Raw genomic sequence first — 20,177 nt, 5'->3', positions numbered from 1 at the left:
AACTATATTATAATAAGTATAATATGAGATTTGTTAGTATATAATTTTATATGTATATATATTTTCAGAAGATTTATAAATTTTATAAATGCTGAATTAGAAAATAAGTATTTTAAGGTTTTAATGATTTTTAATCACTAGAATAGTTGTACTATACTAGGGATTAAAAATAACGAAGTTTGTACTAAAAACGATTTTAAAACAGTTTAAGGGTTTGATCGTTTTAAAGTTGCTGTAAATTTTTAGTTCAGTATTTATTTCATTATTTTATTTTCTAGGCGGAGATTTCGTAGTAGGAGACTTTTAGCGAGTAAAAGTGGCCTACAGATTTGTTTATACAAGGTACGTACATGTCTACGTGCTATATGATTTAGAATAGCTCTAAGGATGTTTTATTTATTAGTATATATGTATAGGACTCTATTTGTTCATATATATGATTACTGGAATTGTTTTACATGTTATTTGCCTGTGTGCTACATGTAAACTAGAAGTATTTATGATTATAATGTTTGTATGGAAGTTTGATGCAAGCAGATAAGTCAGTTTTGTATTAATTCGTGAGTGAATTAATGTAAGTTAGTTGAATCATGTTTTCATAGATTCTTGAGTATTTATTATCTTATAAGAACCGTGGATCTTATTTGGTAAGTACAAGTTATACCTATATAAAGGTAAAGTTTATGTTGGCTAGGTTCAACAAGCAAGTTAGTAAGTATAAAAGAAGTTAAAGGAGTCTTGATGATAAGTTGTGATCACTTGTTAATCAAAGATAAAAAGAGTTTCTGTTATGACTGTTTGAGTATTAGTATGTGTTGCTTGTTTGTTGTGTCAACACAAGTATTAAAATATATTCAACGTAAAGTGAAACGAGAATAGGTTATAGACTTTAGACTGGTGCACGTCTAGAGTTGGACACTAAGGGTTGGATACATGGTGGTACCCATGGCTTTTTCTAGGAATGGATTGATCACCATCCCTCTTTCAGTTCAAAGGTTCCTCGATATCGCATGTCATTTTGGAATATGTGGTAGCTCCCATATCTCCTATTTTAGATAAGTCAACTCGTCCAATAACTATTCCATTTAAAGAAATAAATAAAGTTTAGAGTCTAGTTCAGTAAGAGTTGTCTGCAGATTATTATATGTTTATATTATTATTTAAATCTGCAAGTTATATTTTTGTAGTATCATGTTTAGGATTATTTATGCCTGATATGTAGTACTCAGCTTTGCTGATTACGTGCTTGTTGTGTTTGTGATCATGGCTTTGCCTATTGATCCTGTGGTGATCCTTCGGGGGAGCAGAGTCAAGACAGCATTGACATTACAGGTTCGCAGATGCATCTCATTGGGAATCTGGAATGGAGAGACTCTTGTATTATTAGTTTCATTTAAGTTGTTTTCATAGGAGTTTATGTTTTCAGACAATAGTTTTAAGTTGGTGTGTTTTAGTTTCTGACATTGTTTTTGGTTTCATAAGTTTAATAAAGTTGTTTTAGAAAGTTGTTTTCCGCTGCAAAATTCTGAGTAAGCCGAAACGTTATCACACCGGCGATAATGCCTGGGTAATTCTCTAAGGTTTATTATAAAAGTATTTTCTAGAAAAGAGAATTATCGGGGTGTTACAGGAGGGGTCCCGGAGGGCAGGAACGACACCATAAAACTGTTGGCCGCCCTTCACATGGGAACGAGACCCGTCTGGGAACTAAGCAGATGTTTTAGTCTTTAGACGGGTGTTAGCCAAAAACGATGGTCGGCCAGAAGGCTACTGGCCAACTTCCCTTCTGGAAGAAGCCTCGTCCTAGGTTGGAGAAGCCCCAAAAAGTAGGAGGCCTTCACCATGGCCGCCTATCATTCAAAAAAAAACTCACTAGAGTATCCGTCCTCTTTCTAGAGCCAGATTTGTTGTACTCTTTCCACAAAGAGCTGGTAAACTTAGACATGCTGATGTCTTCCGTCCAAGATTTCTTCCAGACGGCTTTGGCGGAGGCTGAAAAAGAAAAACATGACATTAGTAAGACAAAGTCCCAAGACGAAGAATTTTACTTGGGAATAAAAGGTATACCTCTATCTTCGGCCGCCCGCAAGCCAGCGGCGACTAGGAAATTGTCATCATAAAACATCTCCTTAAAGGGGATCCAGTTGGACAGACCCTTAAAGGACGCATTGTTTGGGGCAGAATACTCTGATATCCTGAAGTATTCTACCAGTTCCTCGGCGGAATCACTCTCCACCTCTAAAAAGGAGGTTGTTCGTCCTGTATTGGTAGAAGCCCGGCTAAAAAAGCGGCATCTCCTGGCCACCGCCTCATTAGGTACTCGGACGAACAGGAATTCCGCCTTCCAAGCGTGCTTCTTTGAAATCGAGTCCCAAGACATCAGGAAACTATGACGGTTGCAGACGCTAAGCCAGACCCTTTCTACTGTCTTGGGAACCTTAGATACATAGTGTATTTGGGTGAAAGCCGGCAAAGAAGGGGTTACACCCTTTAACTCGCAGACGGCCAAGAAGGTCAGGATGTTTTGCCAAGAGTTTGGAGCTAATTGGTTGTGGCCGATGTTAAAGTGATGCAAAAGACGGCTGATAAAAGGGTGAAGAGAAAATCTCAACCATGCGTTTAGAGCCAGCCGATAAAATGACAAAATGGCTGGACGGGGCACAAACAATAGTGTCCTCAGCACAAAAGAATATTCCGGCATGGGAATTGCCGAGGAGAAATGCCTAAAGTCGGTGCATACTCGTCCTAACCAACTGTTATTGACTAAAATAAATCTAGGGTCAGACAGGGGTCCTAGATCCAGTCTAATCTCTGAGGAAATTATAGAGGGATCGTTTGAGTCATTGGACGGACCTGATGCGTCTTCTGCCTCATTAGCCTCCTCCACTTCCACGTCTCTTCCGGACAGACTGGCTTCGAAAGGTCTTTCAACAAGTCCTTCTTCCTGGACGCTTCCAGGGGAAGGTGTTTTCTTCCTGGACGCTTCCAGGGGAAGGTGTTTTCGGTGCTAACCGAATAGTCTATACTTCGCGTTCCCCATCATCAAGGATTCGGCCGGTTGATGCCTCTATTTCCGAGCTAGAGGCTGGGAGGTTTACTCCGCGTCTTAAACGAGTAGTTTGTTTGATGCGTGCCAGATTACCCTGCACAGGTAAAGACTGGGTCGTCTGACTTTGATGTCTATGTCCATAAAAATAAAATGCAAGACCGACCTGAATAGACCCAACTCTAAAATATGTCGAAGATTGAAGGCTATCCGTTCTAGTGTTAAGATTAACTCTTAAGCGGTCGGGATTATTCGACGAACACTAGGGGAAAAAAAGGAAGGGCTGCGTTTTTTAAAAAAACGCAGCCCTTTATGGGCTTTTTTCTTTTTGAATAACTTTAATTTTAAAAAGAATGGCTGGGCTTAGGGTTTCTCACCATTTAAACTCCCTCTTCTTTCCCACCCTCCCTCTTCCGCCTCTCACCCTCCCTCTTCTCTCTCTTCTGCTTCTTCCTAAATACTTCCAGCCATCAAAATCCTTCATCTTCCTCCCATGCAATGACTTCGACTTTTTGGTGTTGCACATCGCAAAATCTCCGTTGCATTTTTTCGCACATCGCATCGTCGGAGCTCCGACAATACTCCGGCAAAAGAAGTCGAGGTTTCGAAAGCGAACAAAATATCCGATCTAGTCCTTCTTCATTCGCCCGTTCATCGTTTGTCCTTCTCCGTTCGTCGTTCGTCCTTCTCCGTTCGTCGTTCGTCCTTCTCTGGGTCGAACTCCGACCAAGTTTTTCGTCGTCAAACTCCGGCAACTTCAGCAACAAGTGATCGATTTTTTGTTTTTCAGATCTATAATTTTTTTATCTTTGTTTTGATGAATCTCCCTGTATTGGTTATGTTCTTTATTTCTTGTTTAGCAGAAACTAATCGAGCTCCAAAGATAAAAAAGTAGAAGTTCATCTTTTGCTATAGGCGTTTTGATTGTTCGTCCGTTCATGTAATTTCATATTTAATTTTTCTCTTTTGTATTTTCCTTCGTTTTTTTTTCATTTTTGTTCATTTTTTTCATTTTTGTTCATTTTCGTTCATTTATTTTCATTTATTTTCATTTTTGTTCATTTTCGTTCATCTTTTTTCATTTTCGTTCCTTTTTTCTGATTTTTTTGACACTCTTCCTGGATTGCAAGATTTGAGATTGAGTTATAATGATTTTTTTGGTACAATTGATGTGGTTTCTGGTATGACTGCGTTGAGGGGATGAGAATACTAATAAAAAATATATGTATCCAAAGATGTATATGTTGTTTAGTAAAAAAATGTCAAAAAAAAATTATTTTTATTTTTTAATGGGTCAAAAGGGTTGCGTTTTTGTGCCAAAAACGCAGCCCTTTGTACAAAGAAGGGCTGCGTTTTAAGCACAAAAACGCAGCCCTTTCATATTGGAAGGGCTGCGTTTTTGGGCCCAAAAACGCAACCCTTCATTATGAAGGGATGCGTTTGAAAAGCAAACAAGCAAAATCATACCACAAAGAATTTCATCTTTGGACCAAAAACAAGCAAGAGGCGGAATACCACAAAGAGAAAGTGTACCTATTAAAAAAGCAGTTTTTGTAATTGGCACATGTTTTATTAACCCCCCCATAAGAACCATATTTTGACTTTTATCCGGAGAATATCCAACAATAGTTTCCATTGAATGAATAAGGGATCCAGATCCTAAAAACAATAATGCTTTTGAATAAGCATGAGTAATCAAATGAAATAAAGCAGCTCGATAAGAACCCATACCTAGAGCTAACATCATATAACCCAACTGAGACATTGTAGAATAAGCTAAACTTCTCTTAATGTCTTTTTGAGCAAGAGCTAAGGTCGCTCCTAACAGTACTGTTATTATACCTATAAAAGATATTACATACATTACATAAGGTATAACTATGAAAAGAGGAAGTAGTCGAGCAACTAGAAAAATACCCGCTGCTACCATGGTAGCAGCATGTATGAGAGCTGAAATAGGAGTAGGACCCTCCATAGCATCGGGTAACCATACATGAAGGGGAAATTGGGCAGATTTAGCAACTGCACCAGCAAATAACAATAAAGCACATAAAATACAAAATAAGGAATTGACCTCATTATCATTAATTAAATTATTGAATATTTCAAACAAATCCTGAAACTCAAAACTACCTGTTATACAATAAAGACCTAAAATTCCTAATAATAAGCCAAAATCTCCTACACGATTAGTCACAAATGCTTTTTGACAAGCATTTGCGGCAATAGGTCGTGTGAACCAAAAACCTATTAATAGATATGAACACATTCCAACTAATTCCCAAAAAATATAAATTTGTATTAAATTCGAACTAGTAACTAATCCCAACATAGAAGTATTGAAAAAACTCATATATGCGAAAAATCTCAAATATCCTCGATCATGAGACATATAATTATCACTATAAATAAGAACCAGAATTGCAACAGTAGTGATTAACATTGACATAATAGAAGTAAGTGGATCGAGTAAGTAGCCAAATTCTAAAGAAAAATCATTATTAATGGTCCAAGACCATACATATTGATAAATGGAATTACTATTTATTTGCTGAATAGACAATTTCATCGAAAAAACCATAACTATACTTAACAACGAAATACTCGAAAAAGCCCATATACGCCGAAGATTTTTTGTTGCCATCGGAAAAAAGAAAAGGCCAGCTCCTATTAACAAAGGAACTGGAAGTGGAAGGAAAGGTATGATCCATGCATATTGGTATATATGTTCCATAATAGAATAGAAAAATTTTATATTAATTAATTTTTTTGTTTACGATTCGTAGGCTCGTGCCTCTTTTGAAAGAAGTCAATAAAAAAACCAAGATATATAATAACTTAAATAGCATTTTTTTCATTTTACATTTTCTATTCTATATCAAATATTCATATTGATGTTGAGCATTTTTTTTTTAATATTCAAATCACGAACGTATATTTGGTCAAATAACCAATTTATTAGTAAAAGTTAGTACTTAATTAATAATTATTAAATAAATGAAAAATATTGAAGCCTATGAAGTAGGAAGATAAAAAAATTCCACTTTCATTTCCATTTAAGTCAAATACATATTTAAGAATAAAGGATAACGATTCGACTAAAAAAGACTATGAATCAATAAAATTTACTAAAGATCTAATAAAGTCAATAATGATAAAAAAATTTAAGTATTAAAGAATTACAGTTTTTCAATAATTTGAATTAGTCTTAATCAATTTCGTACAAATTGGATTTGTTTTATTTTATGGATATTCTATGAAGTAGAATATTTTGTTTCTCCTAATCAAATATTTTCGATTATTTTAAGAGAAATATAGAAAATAGATTTCTAGTTTATAATTATGTTATGCTTTTCTATTTTCAAAAATTTAAAGGTATCGCCTAAAATCTAAATACATAGATAATGAATAGAAAACAAAGATTCGTTTGAACAATAGATGTCTTTCACATCCAATTATAACAATGAATAATCAATTCAATTTTAAATGGCAGTTCCAAAAAAACGTACTTCAATTTACAAAAAGCGTATTCGTAAAAATATTTGGAAAAAAAAGGGGTATTGGGAGGCGTTAAAAGCCTTTTTACCGGGAATTCAAAAAGTTTTTTTACAGTTAATCAAACCTTGGAATAATTGAAATCGACTTGACTAAAAAAAATGGTATAACAAATTCTACTTAAAAAGTGAAGGGTTGCTATGGAAAGGGCTGCTGTCAAAATACGCAGCCTTAAGGGCCTTTTTTAGCACGGCCCTTCCTTATATTTCCACTGTAGTGTGCTCAACAAACGGGAGGAGATATATGCGACTATTTTGTGCTTCTAATCATCAGCTTTCACTATGATTCAAATAATTTGTATGAGGTATATGTATGATGTAAATTCGTTATTTATACTTATATAATTTTAAAATTTATTAACTAATTTAACATATTTATAGGCTTTTCCTTCAAGTTATGAGCCATACTTCATATATGATATGAACGACATCAAATAATTTTTTGCGCAATACTTTGTACGGGTCTTCGAAGAAGAAAGAAAAACTAACTTCTTAGTGTTTATTGTAGGTTGAACATTGGTTGATTGTTTATGATGTATTGAAATAGGTTTTATTTATATATATAAATTTTTCCCAACGATTTCTTGGGTTTTGCAAATTACAAAGGAGACCCTGCCAAATTTTTCGCTCATTAGTATCACTAGGGGGGAAAAAGGAAGGGTTGCGCTGGAAGGGTTGTGTTTTCTTCAAAACGCAGCCCTTCTTTATTGTAAGGCTGCGATTTTAAATAAAACGCAGCCCTTCTTTCTTGTAGGGCTGCGGTTTTAAAGAAAACCGCAGTCCTTTACAAAAAGGGATGCGCTTGACTAAAAAACGTTGCCCTTCTTACAGTTAGAAGGGCTGCCTTTTTTAGTCAAGTGCAGCCCTCTTAAATGAAGGGCTGCGTTTTTTGCCTTTATGGGTTTTTTTTAATTTTATTTGAAAAGAAGCGCGCATTGGGCTTAAAATGTTAAGCGGGGTAGGTTTTATTTCTCACTCCCTCCCTCCCTCATTTTCTCAATCTCTCTCGTCTCTCACAATCTCATTCTCTCTCTCCTCTCTCACAACCACGTTCGCCCTGCCTCTCTCTCCTGCCTTCACTCATTCTCTCTCTCTCACCAAAGCCCAACCCCTAAATCTTCGTCGTTCATTTCATCATCTTCGCCGTCGAGGATGTGAATCTGCAAATGGACCAATATCAGGCATTGTTCTTACCGCCGGCTTGAATGGATTGTTAGTGTTCTCGACAACAGCAGTAAAAAATGAAAAGGAAAAGTAAAGAATTGAGAACAAGAAAAAGGGAAAGGATACCTGTTGAATTACTCGGACGGATGTTGAAGGTAATAGATCTTGGACGAGCACACTCTCTCTCTAGAAATTGAGTAAAGAAAAGGGCAGAGTCTCTCTCTCTAGAAAAATTCTCTCAAGATATGAAATGATCTCAGAAAGGACAAAGGGTCATATTTATAGGGAGGTAAAAATGACCTCCCTTTCCCGTGAAACCAACCATTGCACTCAAAAACCCTTGAGAGTTGATCGGTTGAGACTGGCAAAATGGCGCCTTCTCCGTTTTTTCAATAAGTAAAGCTTGTCTTAAGTTAAAAGAGAATTTTAACCGTCTTGGCGCCTAAAAGATAAAAAACCTCTTTTAGGGGCAAATGTTGTAGCCTGAAGATCAACGACTCTATCCTGGACACGTGGATTCATCTGGGTCATGCACGTATCCCTTCCTTGTTCAAGAAAGTACAAGGCCAAAGGGACGATATCTGAAGTACTAATACGAAGACTAATTAATTTCTCTTTCTTTGGACAGGACCAATAAATACGAAAATATGTTTTATCATTGATAACTAATATTTGGAGACATGATTATGTATATACAATTGATAATTGTCTTGAACTACTAATTATAACATATAAAAATACCCCTGGACATATGACCCAAAAACTAGTTCTTATAAAGTTGAGACTATATTATATATAGCCGGCAAAATAGACACAGACCTGTTGACTCAACCAGAAACCCCTTTTTCACCCGAAAATAACGACCCGAAATAGAACCGAAACTCAAAATAACACGACCCGAACCCAAATTAAAACAGACCCGAATATGACCAGAACTCGAACCTACCCGACCCGAATTGACCCGATAATGATGAGAACAAACCAAACCCAACCCAACCTGAAAGTTGTCATATTAGTTACTTTTTAAACAAATTTAAAGAAAATATTATCATGAAATACTATAAATGATTTAGCCAGTGTTCATTAATTATTTAATTTACTCTCATTAATCTTATATGTGCTTTATTTTTTGCGAGATTGGAAACTCGATTTAACGCGACCCTATCCAACCCGACTCGATATGACCAGAAATCTCTTGGACTCGATATGAACCCGTACACGAACAAAGCCGACCTAAATACAAAGTTAAAGTTTGCTTCCTCTAATATTATACTTCTTCCATTTGAAACTAAGTGCACCATTTGGATAATGTTTATTATACACATCTAACACTTTGATTGTCTTTGGTAATTTATATTTTTAGAGAGAACATATTCTTGTTGGATTTTGTTAGACTTGCTTCAATGTATATTTTTTATGGTCAATTTTTTTATATAATTTTTACTTATTTATAATTAAAGATATTAATATTTGAAACCAATCGAATTGTGCAACTATATAAAATTGTGCAACTATATAATCTAAATGGAGAAAGTATATCTAACCAATCCAATCTATACAAATATATTAAAAGGCGTGCAAAAACAAGAAAATGTGCCACGTGGCGCTCTCCCTAGGGAGTTTTAGTTCATATAATTCATGTACAATAAAAAAAATTAAGAAATTGTAGAGTATAGGATTTAAACTCGAGACCTCAAGTACATAAGCTAAAGTTTTAACCACTAGGCTAAGCTATATTTATTGTTATTATCATAAAGTATTACTCCATCCGTCCCAAATTATTTGCTACATTTGCTTTATCACAAAGACAAAGGAGGGAGTGGGGACCATTGCCATAACAAGAATTAACAAAAAAGCAAATATGTAAATTGTGGGACCTATGTATTATATATGGAAATATTTACAAAAACCAAGGAGGGAGTGATGGCAAATTTGTAAATAAAGTGTGGGACCTATGTACTATATATGGAAATAGTTGCAAATCTCTATTCTATAAGGCAACTAGGGGGGACACCAAAAATAGAAAAAAGGAAAAAAAAACAAAATAAAAAAAACATCCAACTGCAACACAAATCGTGAATAAAAAAACAAAACAAAAAATATAATTACACACAAAGTGCACAAAAAATAGAAATAAGAAAAAAAACAAAATAAAATAAAAACATCCAACTGCAACACAACTCGGGAATTTAAAAACAAAACAAAAAACCATGATTACACACAAACTGCAAACTTAACAAATAACCACCCAATTAAATACCCTAAATAAGAGGAGACAACTGCAAAACAACTCGGCAGCCTCTACATTTTCAATTCTTCCATTTCTCAATTCTATTCCACTTCAATTCTACTTTTTAATTCTGTGAACAACATAACAACATCAACAAACCACAATTCAGAATACCAATTGTTTTTACACAATACAAGGTAATTACAATGATTTGTTCATAAAAATTATACATGTTACGTTTATAAATACATCGTTCTTTTCCATGCAGGCTACTTTGAGTTTCACAAGCGCCCATCAGAATACCACAAATCAGAATACCAATTGTTTTCACCAATACAAGGTAATTACAAATTTACAATGATATACTCATAAAAAATATACATGATATGTTTCTAAATACATCATTCATCTCTAATTGTTTTCGCCAATACACAGTGAATGGTAGTAAATGTTATCAATGCGAAGTTCAGAAGACGCACTTGCAAAGTTAGGCATAATTGAGCATATAATTGAACCAAAATAGGAGGATCAACATACTAACAGGGGAAGTCACTAAAAGGTAATTCTTAATCAATCACTTTGTCTTTGTGTTATCAATGTGATTTTAGATAATATTTCTACTCAATCACCTACATGATTATCCATTCATTTCTAACTTACAATAAAGTGAATGAAATAAAAACCAATTGCATTCTTCAATTACAGGCTCTGTTCTTGAAAGATAACTTTTAAGAATTATAGTGTTTTTAAAAAAAAAAAATATCTGAAATTACAGTTTACAAAAATAATCTTTCCAAAATTACAGATAAAAAAAAAAACCAATTGCATTCTTCAATTATAGTAACTGTTCTTGAAAAATAACTTTTAAGAATTACAGTGTTTTTTTTAAAAAAAAAATATTTCCGAAATTACAGTTTACAAAAATAATCTTTCCAAAATTACAGTGTCTATTAAAAAAAAAAAGCTTTTCACAATTCTTTTCTAAAAATGAATTTTCGAAAAAAACTTCATTCTTCAAAGCCAAAACATATATGCTTTGCGATTTTCCTATTATAAAAAAAATGATTTTTCGTAATTAATTTTTCCAATAGCAAAACTATGCTATTTTTTTTTATGTTTTGTGAATTTCCTATTATAACAAAAGATTTTCTATCATTTTCCAAGATTATTTTTTCAAATATAAAAAAAAACGAAAATAAAACTGAAAAACTGCAAGAACTAAATTTTTTGTATTTTACTAGCATGCAAATAAGAAAGTGAAGATATTTCAAACTCACCTCCTCAATTGCAATTAGAATTCTCATTTTCTTCTCCCATTTTTTCTTCCTCCACCTTCAATTATCTCGGTTGTTTGATTCGCCGAAAAGAAAAACAGGTTATAACTTCAAGAATTCTTCCTCCACCTATAACTACTACCGTGATTTCTTAATCTTCAAAGGTAGAACATCATAATGTAACCAAAATCGCGACGTTGGAAGGAATCGCTCGCCGGTGTTGGCTTGGTGGTAGATGCAATTACAGGGGGGTAAAGTGAGATGTGCTCAATTGGGTAGAAGAGGAGATAATTAAAGAGGGAGATGGGCTCTCTATTTGTAATGTTTATAAATGGGCCGAATTGGGTAGAATCCATTCAATGTTATTAAATAGTTAGCTAATATGATCTTATTGTTGTAGAGATTCATATTTTTATTGCCTCTCTATCTCATGACTGACATGTATGTTGTAACATTATGTTTTTTTGTTTCGTAACATTTTAAATATGAAATAATCATATTTCAAATTTGTTTTGCCTGAACGGATTATAAATCGATTATGCATATGTTAAAACATTATTATTAGCTTAAATAGTTAGCTAATATGATCTTATTATTGTAGAGATTCACATTTTTATTGTCTCTCTATCTTACGACTGACATGTATGTTGTAACATTATGTTTTTTGTTTCATAACATTTTTAAATATGAAATAATCATATCTCAAATTGGTTTTGCCTAGACGGATTATAAACCGATTATGCATATGTTAAAACATTATTATTAGCACAAAACAAAGTTAAAACAAAAGACTTCAAATTCCTACAAGAACCCATACAATAAGGTTATTAGGATCATGTTATTTAACTAATATACAAGTAGCTTTATTAGTTCTTAAAAGTAATAGTTAGATTAGAAGATAAAAATATATTTAAAAAATTAATTATATATCAAATATGGGTAATCATATTAATATCTCTATTCTAAAGGTAACTATTGTAGACAACATGTAGTATAAAGAACAACACTGTTCGGAACCTAATTAGTTGTAATTTTAGTAGTCCTCAAAAGTTATATTTTACTGTCATGTCAAACATAAACCTATGAACTACTAGGAGGACACCAAAAAATAGAATAAAGAAAAGAAAAGAAAAAAAAAATAAAATACATCCAAACTCCGATGTAATGATATCTAATGAAATCTAATGACATAAACCTATAAATTACCATTCAAAGGGACTATATAAAAAGTCTAAGATTATTTATTTTACTCATTTTTAATAGTGATAAATCATATTTTCTATAATTAGTTTAAAATACAAGACGTCAAATTCCTATAAGAATCCACATAATTTCGATATCAATAATTTTTTACTATGATTAAAAATATTTTTATTAGTAATGAGAATTTATAATTACATTATAAGATTAACAAATTAACAAAATTATAATTTATCAAATGTAGGGTTATCATTGCTAAACAAATTAGAAGTTAAGCTATTAAACCTTAAAAATTAAAGTTAAACTTGGATAGGAATTTGTCGGCAAATAATAGTGATATGACAATACATATCTTATAACCTAAGAAGCTAATTAATATAAAATACTATCACACTAATCTGTTTATAGTAACAAAGTTAAGATTGTTATTAGTAGTTTCATAATGGATGAAAATGAAAGAGAAAAAATGCAACAACAAAGGAGAAAATAGAGTGATAAGAAAAGACATCAAAGATAGTCTCTTACAATTGAACAAAGAGGACACGAGAATGCAAAAAAGCGGTCTAATTATGCCAGTAGATGTGAAGACAACGTAGTTGATTCTCACGAAAAGCAACCTCAAATAACCTCTGCAGAAGGTCATTGCATGATTCAAAATCCGAATGATTCTTCCAACACTCCAAACGTTAGAAGGCCCATGGCAGACATGACTAACTACGATCACACTCCCATTGTAAGAGCTCTAAAGTAAATATATTACAAGTAGTGACAGACGAGCATTTAGTGTAATCAGAATATAAATCTTATTTTTAATCATGCAGCACACCCAATTGGTGAACTCCGTTCACTCAACATGCGCACCGACATTGAATTTCAAAATCAAATGGTCATTGAAAGTAATGGGGATTTCGAAAATGGAAGCAACTTGCCCAATCGATTCTTTTGTGTTGGAGAAAGTAGCACAACCAATGCAAATATATTGAATTCCTTATCAGACGCAATAGATATTTCACACTTACCTGAAATAGAAAGTGAAAGTTGTTTGCCCGATCAATTATTAGATATTGGTCTCCATAACATATCCAATGCCAACGATAGGCCAGGTCTCAACTCTGACGATATAAGGATGTGGAAAGTGGGGAGACGAGGTTATCGAAATTGTGCAAGAAATTACACTGAGTCACAAGGGGTGCCCATATTCAACTTGCCTACGATGACAACATGTCCACACTGTCAAGCATGCCTGTTCCGGTCTGAAATTCCTGAACTATGCTGCTTAAATGGGAAGGTTAATCTACCTGATTTACCTTTGTCATCTGATTTACTTCATCTGTACTCTAATCAATCAGATGATGGTAATCATTTTAGACTAAACATCCGTAAGTATAACCATGTCTTTGCGTTCACTTCAATGGGAGTAGAAATAGACGATGAATTGGCCAATGCCTGTCGAGGTGTATACACATATCGTGCTCAAATGTCAATTTATCACCGCATTGGTGGTCTACTGCCTTTGAACTCAAATGATCGTCCTCGGTTCCTTCAACTCTACATTTATGACACTGATCATGAAAATGAAAATCGTGCAGCTGAAAATTCCTCATTACGGATTGACATCATTGACAGAATTAAGCATATTTTGAATGCTCATAATCCCTTTGTCCATAATCTTCGTCATCTTGCATAACGTAATGACATACAAGATTGCAAGTTTGTCATCAAAGAGCAACCTGCCAATAATCATCAGTACTCAATGCCTTCGGCATCCCAAGTGGCAGTTGTCGTCGTTGGAGGGGATGACATGGCTAACCTAAAAGAGCGAGACATTATGATAGAGTCTGCCAATGGACGGCTGATGCATATCAAAGATACCGTGGGTTATTATGACCCACTACAGTATCCTCTCTTATTTCCTTATGGCTCCTATGGTTGGGATATAAACAGTCGTACTACTAATGGCAGAAAGCTGACATGTCGGGAATTCTACGCATACATGTTTCAGGTGAAAATTATTTTGGGCTGGCCATGTGTATGACTCATTTTCCTATATTTTTTGTGGTCATATCATTCTAACAAAAATCATTTGATTTGTTTCTTAGATGAGGCAACATCTTGATTCTCTACTCTTAAGAGGCGATCGTTTGCTACAACAATATGTTGTTGATAACTGCGTGAAAATGCAAGCATCCAACTTGAGATGGATTGCACTCAATTAAGACAAGATACGTGCTGATTTGTATAAAGGTTTAGAGGATTCTCTAAATGCTGGAGAGCACAATACAGGTGCAGTTTGATTTACCTAACCAACTATCTTCGCAATTAAACCGGTCACTTCAATGAACATTAAATTTTCTATCTTTAAATTTTCATATGCAGATAATGTTGGTCGAAGGACTATATTACCGTCTTCATTCGTAGGAATCCCACGAGATATGCACCAGAGGTACCAAGATGATATGGCATTGGTACAGAAGTTCGGCAAACCAGATATATTTTTTACAATGACATGCAATCCATCTTGGTCTGAAATACAATCAGAATTATTGCCTGGACAAGTATCAAATGATCACCCAGATCTCCTAGCAAGGGTATTTCATGCCAAATTTGAAGAGTTAAAAAAGATGTTCTAGAAAGGGGGATCCTTGGAAAGGTGGTTGCTTATGTATATGTTGTTGAATTCCAAAAGAGGGGTGTTCCCCATGTTCATATGTTGTTGATCTAGACCAAAATGACAAGCTAACAACTCCTGATGACTACAACATGATTGTGAGAGCAGAAATACCACATGATCAACAAGAACCAGAATTGTACAAAAGAGTTCTAAAACACATGATTCATAATCCATGTGGTATTCATAATAGAGATTCTTCATGCATGAAACAAGGGAGTTGTAAGAAAGGATTTCCCAAGTCCTTTAATGATGCAACAATGCAAGGAAATGACTCATATCCTCTATACCGTCGCCGACAAGATCGTCCACCTATTCCATTGCGCCAACATTCCCGGATCAATGTAGACAACCGGTGGGTAGTTCCCTATAATCCATTTTTGCTCCAAAAATATGATTGTCACATCAATGTAGAGATATGCAGTAGCATTAAGTGTGTCAAATATCTCTACAAATATATACATAAGGGTTCAGATAGAGTATCCATGGAAGTTAAGAATGGTGATGAGATTGCACAGTATGTGGATGCAAGATGGATTTGTGCACCCGAAGCTTTTTGGAAAATTTACAAATTCCCTTTGACTCGAATGTGTCCAGCTATAGACCGTTTGCAAGTCCATTTGCCAAACATGCATCAAGTGAGATTCGAAGGGAACAACCTAATCTCAGACATATTAGAAGACCCGAGAAACTCGAAAACAATGCTAACTCAGTTATTCAAGATGAATGAAACTGATCCAGGTGCAAGAAGATATCTTTACAGAGAATTTCCAGAGCATTACAGGTGGCTTAAGTCTTCGTCTGAGTGGCAGCGAAGGAGAAGTAATCAGCGGGTTATGGGCCGATTGTATGTAGCTTCTCCACTTGAAGAAGAGAGATTTTACCTGAGATTAATGCTCAACCATGTGCGAGGTCCTCAATCATTTGAAGACTTAAGAACAATTAATGGTATCACAAAACCAACATTCCGAGCTGCTGCGGAATCCCTCGGTCTAATTGAGAGTGATGAAAGCATCCGTCAGTGTCTTCTGGAAGCATCTATCTGTCAACCAACTGGATTACGCGCCCTATGGGACGAGTTCTTCACCTTCATGGTTGAGGATTATCCATCTTCAAGCACGACAACTAACAATGATGTTCTCACTCACAAGTTCTTACAAGACTTGGACCGTTTATTACGGCCATTGCGAAAAACAATTTCTGACTTCACAGAGTTGCCAAGTTTACCAAAAAGAACTGAGGACATCGACGATCTTCCTGCAATCATGGAGGAGTATTTTTCTGTGCCTGTTCCAAAAGAGGATATGATGTGTGTAAACAATCTTAATAGCGACCAACGACATACGTTCGACACAATTATGGATGTTGTCACTTCAAAAACTGGAGGAGCTTTTTTTGTTGATGGCCCAGGAGGTACAGGCAAAACATTCTTATACATAGCACTCCTAGCTACCGTAAAAGGAAGAGGTGAAATTGTTGTTCCCACGGCAACATCTGGTATTGCAGCAACGTTGTTGCATCAGGGAAGAACATCACACTCGACTTTTTAGCTTCCATTGTAGCCTGATAGCAACTCAACTTGCTAATTCACCAAGCATTCCAAAACTGCCACTATTCTGAAACACTCTGCCATAATTATATGGGATGAGGCTCCAATGACACACAGATAACAATTTGAAGCTGTTGACCGATCACTGAGAGTTTTAATGGGAAACCACTTACCGTTTGGGGGGAAAATTATTGTGTTTGGTGGTGATTTCAGACAAGTGTTACCAGTGGTTCGAAACGGAACAAGGGCTCTGATGATAGATGCATCCTTTGTCAAGTCCCCTATTTGGAGACACGTCAATATTTTGCATTTGAGGGAAAATATGAGATCAAGAGATGACAGCGCATTTGCTACTCGATTGCTCTCAATTGGCAACGGAGATGAACCTACCGTGTCAGATCAAATGATAAAATTGCCAAACCATATGGTCATACCATCAATTGATGATGTCTCGATTGAAATGTTGATTGACAGGTTTTTCCAAATCTAAGTCAGCATGCGGGAGAAGGAAATTATATGGTTGACAGGGCCATCATTACACCCCTCAACGAAGATGCTGACAAGATAAATGATACGGTTTTTTCACCATATACCCCTGACAAATTTTTTTTTGCACCGTATACCCTTTCAACTTTCCAAATTCATCATATACCCCTCACATTTCGAAAAATACATCAACTTACCCTTTTGACTAACGGTGTTAGACTTCCGTTAGTCATTAACCTCTAATCTCCCCTTAAATCCTAATTAACTAACTTAAATTAAACCCTAACCTCTACTGCCACATCACCCCACCCCTTACCCCCACTGTCACATCACCCCCTCACCCTACCCCCACTGCCACATCACCCCCTCACCTTACCCCATTGCCACATCACCTCCTCACCACCACCCACTCCCCTACAACCCCGCCCCCCCTCCACCCTCCCCGCATCCCCTCTCCCCTTTCCCCGTCGTCGTGCATCTCCCCTCCCCTTTCCCCGTTGTCGCGCATCCTCCCCTTCCCTTTCCCCGTCGTCGCGCATCTCCCCCTCCCCTTTCCCCGTCGTCGCGCATCCCCCCCTCCCCTTTCCCCGTCGTGCGCAGCCCCCTCCCCCCTTCGCGCAGCATCGCAAAACCCGCAGCATCCTAATCCGGCTGGGTTGGGGTGGGAATGCCGGCTGAAATCGGGATAAGGGGAGGAGGATATGTGCTGTGGGTGGCGGAAGGGGGAGGGGGAGATGCGCTATGGGTGGCGGAAGGGGGGAAGGGGAAGGGTGGGTGGGCTGTGGGCTGAGGCTGTCTGAAAATTCGGTCAAGTTGTCAGTGGGTCAGGTGGTGGGTGCGAAAATCCGGTCAGGTGGTGGTGGGTCAGGTGGTGGTGCTGATTAGGGTTAGGGTTAGGGTGGATTAGGGGGTGGGTGGGTTATGGGCTGGGGCTGGGTAGTGGGCTGGGGATGGGAATGGGGTAGTGGGCTGGGGGTGGGTAGGGGCTAATGGGCTTTTAGGGTTAGGATTTTTGATTAGTTAGGTTTAGGTTAGTTAATTAGGATTTAAGGGGAGATTAGAGGTTAATGACTAACGGAAGTCTAACACCGTTAGTCAAAAGGGTAAGTTGATGTATTTTTCGAAATGTGAGGGGTATATGATGAATTTGAAAAGTTGAAAGGGTATACGGTGTAAAAAAAAAATTTGTCAGGGGTATATGGTGAAAAAACCGTAAATGATAAGTTCGTTGAGAAGTTTAATTTCTTGGAGAAGGAAAAACATATTATTCGATTGATTTTGTTCCCGAAGATATGAGAAATTTGTACCAGCAAGAGTTTTTGAATTCAATTCAGCTTCGGGATTGCCTCCTCATGCTCTCACTCTGAAACCTGGGGTACCTTTAACGCTTGTAAGAAACATCGATCCTAAGAATGGCCTTTGTAATGGAACACGGTTGCTTTGTCGTTCACTCAACAACCATTTTATAGATGCTGAGATTTTAACAGGGCATTCTAGGGAAAATAGAGTTTTCCTGCCCAGAATTCCGTTGAAGAGTGCTGAAGATATAAAGTTGCCATTTGAGCTGGTTCGAAAGCAATTTCCAGTAAAGGTTAGTTTTGCCTTGATAATAAACAAGTCTCAGGGGTAAACTATACCCCATGTAGGCATATACCTACCAGATCATGTATTCAGCCATGACCAGCTCTATGTGGCATTACGAGGGACCTCAGAGAATACAACAAAGATTGTAGTAAAAAAGGGAAAAGTACAAGGACATCAAGGGGTGTTTACAAAGAACATTATATATAAAGAAGTTTTATTGCCTTCTGAATAGTTGTATGGGATGTGTACAATCATTAAATACCACTTTGTAACAAGAACAGTGTATATAAAGAATTTTTATCGTCTTCTGAATAGTTGTATTCAATGTGTACAATCTTGAAATACCACTTTGTAACAATAGCACAATGTAACTGATTGAAAAATAGTCATGATTCTACTTAATTTATGTACTAAACTGTTATGACTTACTTCATAATAATCTCATGTTCATATCGTAAGCGTATAATGTTCAATTAATTGCATCATTACGATAATGATTTATTTCATAACCTAAACATATCGTAATGTGATGTGGGTCTACAACTAGAGATGTTAGTCATTTTCTTATTATATGTAACCTCATTTTTATCTCTAACATATTTTTTCAGGATGGAGTTCGATTATCCACCATTTATGCATTTATATCCTTGTGGGGTTCGACGATATAATGTCAGGGCTCAGTTAGTTCGTAACTACGACATATTCAATTACTATCACCGCGGAACAGCTACGCAGATATGGAAAATGCTTTTCATTGATGTCGAGGTAAAATAAAATTCAATAATGTTTTATAATTTATTATACAATGATACAATACACTCTTATCAACTTCCATTTTGGTTTTGATGATAGGGTGAGTGTATACAGTGCACTATATTCTCGCCTCATATTGAACACTTCATATGAAGGTTTCACGAGGGATTTGTTTATGTACTCCGTGGGGTGCAAGTAGTGCCCGCCGATGAGAGCAATAAAATCGTCCCAAACTGGAAACAAATGACAATAGCAGCAGAAACAATTGTGATACGCGAAGACCATGATGACACTGCAATTCCTACATTCTTCTACAATTTAGTTGCTTTCAACCAGTTCCATGTTCATGTTAATCGTACTGATATGATCTTCGGTACTTTACTAACCATCTATCTACATTAAAATTCTTTGCTTGAAGTAACTTTACTTACTTAATTTTGATTTTGTTAAGATGCAATAGGATTAGTTCTGTATGCTTCACCAATTGCGTCTTTTGGAGAAAACTCAGTTAAAAGAGATTTCGCGATAATGGATAAACGTAAGTATATTCTAAAAAATTAAATCTTAGTTGTAAACCATCTTTTTATTCATTTAATACAGATTGTTCCTAACACTAATCCTATTTCCTAATTGCAGTTGGACAATTATTAAGTTAACCCTTTGGAATGA

General features: G+C 35.8%; 2 protein-coding genes across 2 annotated transcripts; both read left to right on the top strand.

Annotated features, from left to right (window-relative positions):
- Nucleotides 1–15,228: 15,228 nt before the first annotated feature.
- LOC104893524 (uncharacterized) lies at nucleotides 15,229–16,686 on the top strand. Its single transcript, XM_010679639.1, has one exon. The coding sequence runs from the start codon at nucleotides 15,229–15,231 to the stop codon at nucleotides 16,684–16,686; it is 1,458 nt and encodes a 485-aa protein (XP_010677941.1).
- A 156-nt stretch (nucleotides 16,687–16,842) lies between these two features.
- Nucleotides 16,843–19,423, top strand: LOC104893525 (ATP-dependent DNA helicase PIF1-like). The gene is made up of 3 exons (XM_010679640.1): nucleotides 16,843–17,159; nucleotides 18,462–18,762; nucleotides 19,364–19,423. Exons 1-3 carry the CDS (start codon nucleotides 16,843–16,845, stop codon nucleotides 19,421–19,423), a joined length of 678 nt encoding a protein of 225 aa, XP_010677942.1.
- The last annotated feature ends 754 nt before the right edge of the window (nucleotides 19,424–20,177 follow it).

The sequence above is a fragment of the Beta vulgaris genome, chromosome 5 (assembly GCF_026745355.1).
Source record: "Beta vulgaris subsp. vulgaris cultivar EL10 chromosome 5, EL10.2, whole genome shotgun sequence".
In the NCBI taxonomy this organism is placed as follows: Eukaryota; Viridiplantae; Streptophyta; class Magnoliopsida; order Caryophyllales; family Amaranthaceae; genus Beta; species Beta vulgaris.
This window is presented reverse-complemented; position numbering and strand designations above follow the sequence as displayed.

Bases quoted from the DNA above. Each gene is read 5' to 3' on its own strand.
- LOC104893524 (XM_010679639.1), top strand. From the start codon at position 15,229: ATGATTGTGAGAGCAGAAATACCACATGATCAACAAGAACCAGAATTG.
- LOC104893525 (XM_010679640.1), top strand. From the start codon at position 16,843: ATGGGAAACCACTTACCGTTTGGGGGGAAAATTATTGTGTTTGGTGGT. The intron at 17,160-18,461 runs GTTTTTCCAAAT...TTGTTCCCGAAG, and splicing joins ATTGAAATGTTGATTGACAG to ATATGAGAAATTTGTACCAG. The intron at 18,763-19,363 runs GTTAGTTTTGCC...ATATTTTTTCAG, and splicing joins GAAAGCAATTTCCAGTAAAG to GATGGAGTTCGATTATCCAC.